Source organism: Montipora capricornis, chromosome 1 (assembly GCF_036669925.1).
Source record: "Montipora capricornis isolate CH-2021 chromosome 1, ASM3666992v2, whole genome shotgun sequence".
Taxonomy (NCBI): domain Eukaryota; kingdom Metazoa; phylum Cnidaria; class Anthozoa; order Scleractinia; family Acroporidae; genus Montipora; species Montipora capricornis.
Genome location: NC_090883.1, coordinates 39,803,773 through 39,809,439, shown reverse-complemented (window position 1 = coordinate 39,809,439; position 5,667 = coordinate 39,803,773). Strand labels below are relative to the sequence as shown.

Here is a 5,667-nt window from a genome sequence, read left to right as displayed (position 1 = left end):
ATGAAACTCTCTGCAAAGTTAAAAAAATCTGTGTGGAGCGGGTTCTGAGCCACCTTAAAATTTTCCAATTGCGAAGGTGGCTATGAATTCCCTTCATAATTTTTTTTAACTTTGCAGAGATTTTTATTTTTGCGTGCTTATCACCCCCCAGCAATAAAAAATGGGGGTCAACGAGTTCGTTTTTGAAGTATACTTATTTAAAACAAAATATAGGATGTTTTTAGATGGCTTTTTTGTTGCCATGGTGACCTAATACGTGACATCGATGAGAGCATCTTGTTAAGCAATTATTGGTGTTTCATATGGTACCATAACATTGCCGTTAAGTGAAGCAGTTGGGTAAATTCAATCCTTCCCAATGGTACAGTTTGTTGAAAATGTTATCCCTGGTTGAAATACTGGTAGAGAGATATTTTCCGTGGAACATACATAAAAGAAAAATTTGCAACCGCTGTTTGCTGGAGATTGAGCCTACCACGTGCGTAACTTCAAAAACCCGCTCTTGAATGGCCTGCTAATGGAAGAAGGAATTTTGCAGGGTTTTGGGTCGGTTCGCTTAGTTGGAGGAGAATCTCTAGTATCACAACGAACAGTGTTTAGTAAAGACTCAAAGTACGCGCTTATTTGTGTATATTTTGTCTGCAACTGCAATCGAAAAGTGTCAAATAGTAATTTTAAAGCTCCAACGAATGATCTTTGCATTTTGTGTTTCATATCACAGAGTATTGTTTTGTTGTTGTGGTCGAAGAATTCGTGTTTACAGCACTGCAACTGGAGATTTAATTCGTGAACTCGAAGGACATGAGTCAGCTGTTACGGATTTTAAAGTCAATCCCAAGAATCAACTACAGGTTGGGAAAAATCACTTACAACATCTACTTTTAGCTCACTGAACTGGACGTTAGTTTTCCACACCTGTATATTTTTATTCTCAGTTAGTTTCATGTGCGAGAAGTGAAGTTATATACTGGGATTACACTGATGGCCGAATACTCAAGGTAAATATAAAAGAATACGTAAACAACATAATATTAAGCGTAATATACTAATTATCTTGTGTTGACCAAGGAAAAGCAGCTCCAAGCAGTTGGTTGAGCATCGGTTTGCATGTGGGGGGTTGCGGGTTCGAACCCCGGCTGGATCAACACTTGGGATCTTAAAATAACTGAGGACAAAGTAAGGACTGTAAACCTTAGGCCCTGTCTCACAAGTACCTTCTATGTTCGTAAGTTCCCTGTGGGACGTTAACGAACCCACACACTATTCGATAAGAGTAGGGGATGTACTCTCCAGTGTTGTAGCTGTCCTGTTCTGTCCAGCAGAAGTGGCTGGCTTGGCAGTGATGTCTCTAAAAAGGCTTACAGTGTATGAGGCCACCTAAGCAGAAACAGCCATAAGTCAAAAAGGGACTTTGCCGAGTGCTGGAACATGTAGATGTAGAGGTAGATGGTGGAATACACTGTAGGACTTTGGCTTTGCAAATAGAGGAACAGCATGCATTTAAATCAATCAGAGAACAACAATGAGAATGACCCTGAGAGGTTTTTGTTTTCAATCTGGCAGATGCTGGTCAAAAGTGGTTCCTTGAATGTGAAGCTCTAACGAAGTCATAACCGTCTGCTTGCTAAGTACATTTTTTGAAGGCAATAGGTTACACTAAGCACTAAATACACCAGCCCATCATAAACTGTTGCAAAAAGTTAATAATTGCGGCTTTTTGAGCAAGATAGGCGTTAAGCTTGGTTGACCACCTTGGATTCTTGTCACAGTTTCCTATCCTGGCTAAGATTGTTTTTCAAAAGATGTGGGTCAGTAGAATTAGCTGGAATGATTCAGTAGTTGAGAGCCTATTGCATAATACTTATCAGTTATTTTCAGAACTTCAAGAGCTGACTCACCTTCATATAATGCTTGAGAGTAGAAATTTACCCTCATACATTTCTTGATTTTTTGCGAGGGGTCTACATGTATGGAGCTGTGATTGTTAAAACACGTATATAAGCCACACCCCCAAATTTCAAGCATGATTTTGAGAAAAAAAATTGCTTGTCTGTTCGCACTTGTTCGTGATAAACTTGCCGAATTCTAATGTGGTGTATTTGCAGTGACTTTAAGAAGTCAACTGATTTCCCTAATTCTTGGGACTGTTGTCTTCATTGTTAAAGCCCAAAGTTGAAATAAAAACGGTGAAATTTGAGCAAAAATAAAGCGCAGGGAATGATACAAAACGTGTGCTTAGTGACCACGCAGTCCATTTACAGAAGGAAGTCTGGACCAAGTCACGTTTCCATGGTCAGTAAACAACATAGACATAGCTGTGCATGTATATCATGTTTACAAAGAAATATGGAAGCCATTGATTGGAGACAAACTTGTCACTAAGTGAGAGTTAAACAACCCCATGGACAAATACACCACACACACATCGGTTTTTAGTGTTATTTGTGACTTCATTCAAGCCAGTTTACTTGCTCTGAAACTAATAGTCTTGCATACAAGCTGCACCCATGATTTTTAACCCAATATTTCGGCAAAAAGATGCAGCTTATACACAAGTTTTTTCGGTAATACCACACATCTGTGCAACACTAGTACAATATTACTTGGAGGTCTTGTAGCATCCAAGTGTAGAATTTTTGCAATGTATTCTAGATATAAGCATCCTGCACAGTTGTTGGACTTAAGTGACTTCTCGGAGTGTACTAAATTGTTTGTAGCAATTAGCTTTAGTGAGATGCAATCCCTGTGCAACACAAACCAGTAGAGAGATCTGAACCAATGCAACAGAATCCTTGCACTTTCTCAACAAAGGGACTTGATGTTTCTGCTGTTGTTAAGGAAGAAATTTTGTGGAAGGATCCCATGTGCTTACATGAAGTGCAACAGATGATGTACAGTGATTGTCAATAATTATTGACATTATTTGTAGGTCTTTTTGATGACAACAACTTCAAGCTTGTTGTATGAAATCTTATCATATGTGTTGGGTGATCTATCAGTCTGGCCTTGCTTACTTGCAGCATGGTTAGCGTTAAACAGTGTTAAATACCATGGAAACCCATAGGTTTTGATGCCTCTTAACCAAAGGTTTGCGCTTAACAGGCTTTGAGCAACTGGGCCCTGGATAGTAACATTCCACAGTATCTTTACATTTTGTATTCTGCAGAATTAATTCCAAGTGGCTCGCAAATGTCCCAGTGAACACCTTTGGCCACAATAGAGCCGTTTATACAAGAGAAAATAAGCCGCGGCTTACATAATACGCTAACACTGGTACAAAATCTATGTTCACGGCTTTCTCAAGCCGCGGCTTATCCTGGCCTGGGAGTTTATACTCGTATAAATAGTTCCTTTCGCGTATTATGTACGCCATGGCCAGAGTAAGCCGCAGCTTATTTTCTCTCATATAAACGGCCCTAATGTCACATTGGCATTTGAGCTCAATTTGTGCTGGGCTTGGAAACCATCATCATTGATATTAATTATGATCATTGTTATTTTTTATCACCAGAAACACCGAGTTGAAGGGTCTATTGGGGGAATGTTGCTTCATTCTGCACTCAAAGAATCCATCATTTTGATTATGCAATCCTTTGGAAAAGGTATGAACATATGTAGCCTGCTTGCAGGTGGTAGATGTTGTTGTTGCCACAAAACACATATCAGATGCCATATTGGAAGAGCATGTGATAGGTTGGGACTTGGTGACCAAAACGATGGGGTGGGGGGTGGGAAAGAGAGGGCGAAAAAAACCGTCTGCCTGAAAACTAGGCTTTTCTCAGTAGCTACTCACTTGACCAATAAAGTGGCCGTAATAAAGCTGTCAATCACTTAAGCATGCAGTTGTAACCAAACTTACACTGTAGGCTGGAGCGTCTGCTTGCACCTAAAAAAGCGGTAAAACATGTAAGCAAACTGGTAGAAACTGCAGTAAACAATAAATGTACAGTAGGTTTTGCCCATTCAGATGTCTTGTTCAATACAGAAAGTTTGAAAAATCCGTGAGGCCAACTTTGAGCTGCGAGAAAATGTTGTTCAAGCAACCGTGGAAAAACTGTTGGTTTCTCTTGGGTGACCAATTCTGACCATCAAATCTTTTGATATCTACAGTGTACTTGACCAATTAGAAACCCCATCTGCTGGTGGATGGGATTGGACTTTTGTCCTGAGAAATCATGAGTTTTTGGGCAGGTGGTTCTTTGCCCACTCGTCCCAGATCTTCCGACTTCCACCCGTCCAACATGGCAACCAAAATACAAATTACCGCCTGCAAGTGGGGATCTTTTGTTGGAGCTGTTGCTCTGTAAGATTTACCCGGCTAAATGTTGTGTTGGAAATGTTGTTCAACGCGTCTTCGCAATGTTCTGATAACAACATAGGCGAAAAATGATAGCCCGAGGCAAGGACCAAACAAGGCTGAGGAGAGGACTGGGCACTAATTAGGCTGCCATATTGCCGCCATTTCGTTCTATCTCTTGTTGATCCATGTGTTTTTTATCATTAAGAGATTGGAAGCCTAATTTCCTTGTGCTAGCAGCATTGAGTCTCCAAAGAAATTGACATGAGAGAATAGAGAGCAAGAAAAATAAAAGGCCAAGAAATCTTCAATATATCAAGCAGATCAACCCCTAAAGTCAGACATTTCTACCCTGAATGGAAAATACTTTTCCTTGGGTGACTTTCAATGAAGGCAAAATGTTTTGTTCCTGTTGTCTTAATTGTCCTGAGAAATCAGATGATACATCCAGTTTGTAACCTGCTGCAGTAATTTCAGATTAGAATCTGAAATTGGCAGATTGAGTGGTGGAAATCACATATTGGCATGATATGCTACGGTTAGGAAGGACTACCACAGATTTTCTCAGGACTACTAATTTTCAACAAGTCCCAGGGCCAGTGATTAAAAAAGTTAAGGTCGAGCACTGAATGGGTTAAACTACATGTACATCTATGTAGTTTGTTTGTTTTCTTCCATATACCGTACTTATTCGGCTACAAGCCGAGCTTGGCTATAAGCCGAGACCCCAAACTTCTTACGGAAAAAATCAACTTGATTGATATGAATTGAAAATGCGTAATACTCGGCTATAAGCCGAGACCCATTTTAGGTCTTGATGTGTATTATCGACTATGGAATTTTCGTAATTTAAAATACAAATTGACATTGACTGAAAAATTATACTCAAAGCAATCAAATGAACATGAAAAGATAAGTCGCCAAAGCAGAAGGTGTAGAAAATAACTCCGAGATCGCCGGAGAATACGGCATCAGCGAGTCGATGGTTCCGTCACTGGAGGAAAGATAAGGCAAATTTGTTCAATGGGGAGCGTATCCCGAACCCGATCAACGACCTTTGGTGTGGTTTTCAGAGCAAAGAATTCAAGGTAAGAAGAAATCCACTCGCGTTTTTGTCTCAAGTTTGCTCTGGTGTCATGTGAACAATTTCGTTCCCAGACTCCTCGTTACAACAGGATTGCTGAGATATTCCCGAGGAGATGGAGAGGCGTTCGTTCAAGACTTGTGGTACCTCTATAACGCACTCGACGGCACAGAAGACGATGCAGTCTTCGACGAGAATATTCCAGAACAAAAAAAAAAGTGAAGACGAGGAAATGGACGACGAATTAGAGACAGGCAACGAGGAAGAAGACAAGCAATAAGATCGA

The 5,667-nt window shown here is 40.2% G+C and overlaps 1 protein-coding gene across 1 annotated transcript in view; it reads left to right on the top strand.

Annotated features, from left to right (window-relative positions):
* Positions 1 to 449: 449 nt before the first annotated feature.
* The window catches only part of LOC138043374 (WD repeat-containing protein 75-like), a 25,428-nt gene continuing 20,210 nt past the window's right edge, over positions 450 to 5,667 (top strand). Inside the window, exons 1-4 of the mRNA XM_068889615.1 lie at positions 450 to 612; positions 722 to 851; positions 936 to 998; positions 3,512 to 3,602. Coding sequence (XP_068745716.1) covers positions 518 to 612; positions 722 to 851; positions 936 to 998; positions 3,512 to 3,602 — 379 coding nt within the window. The 5' untranslated portion in view covers positions 450 to 517. The remainder of the gene's footprint in view (positions 613 to 721; positions 852 to 935; positions 999 to 3,511; positions 3,603 to 5,667) is intronic.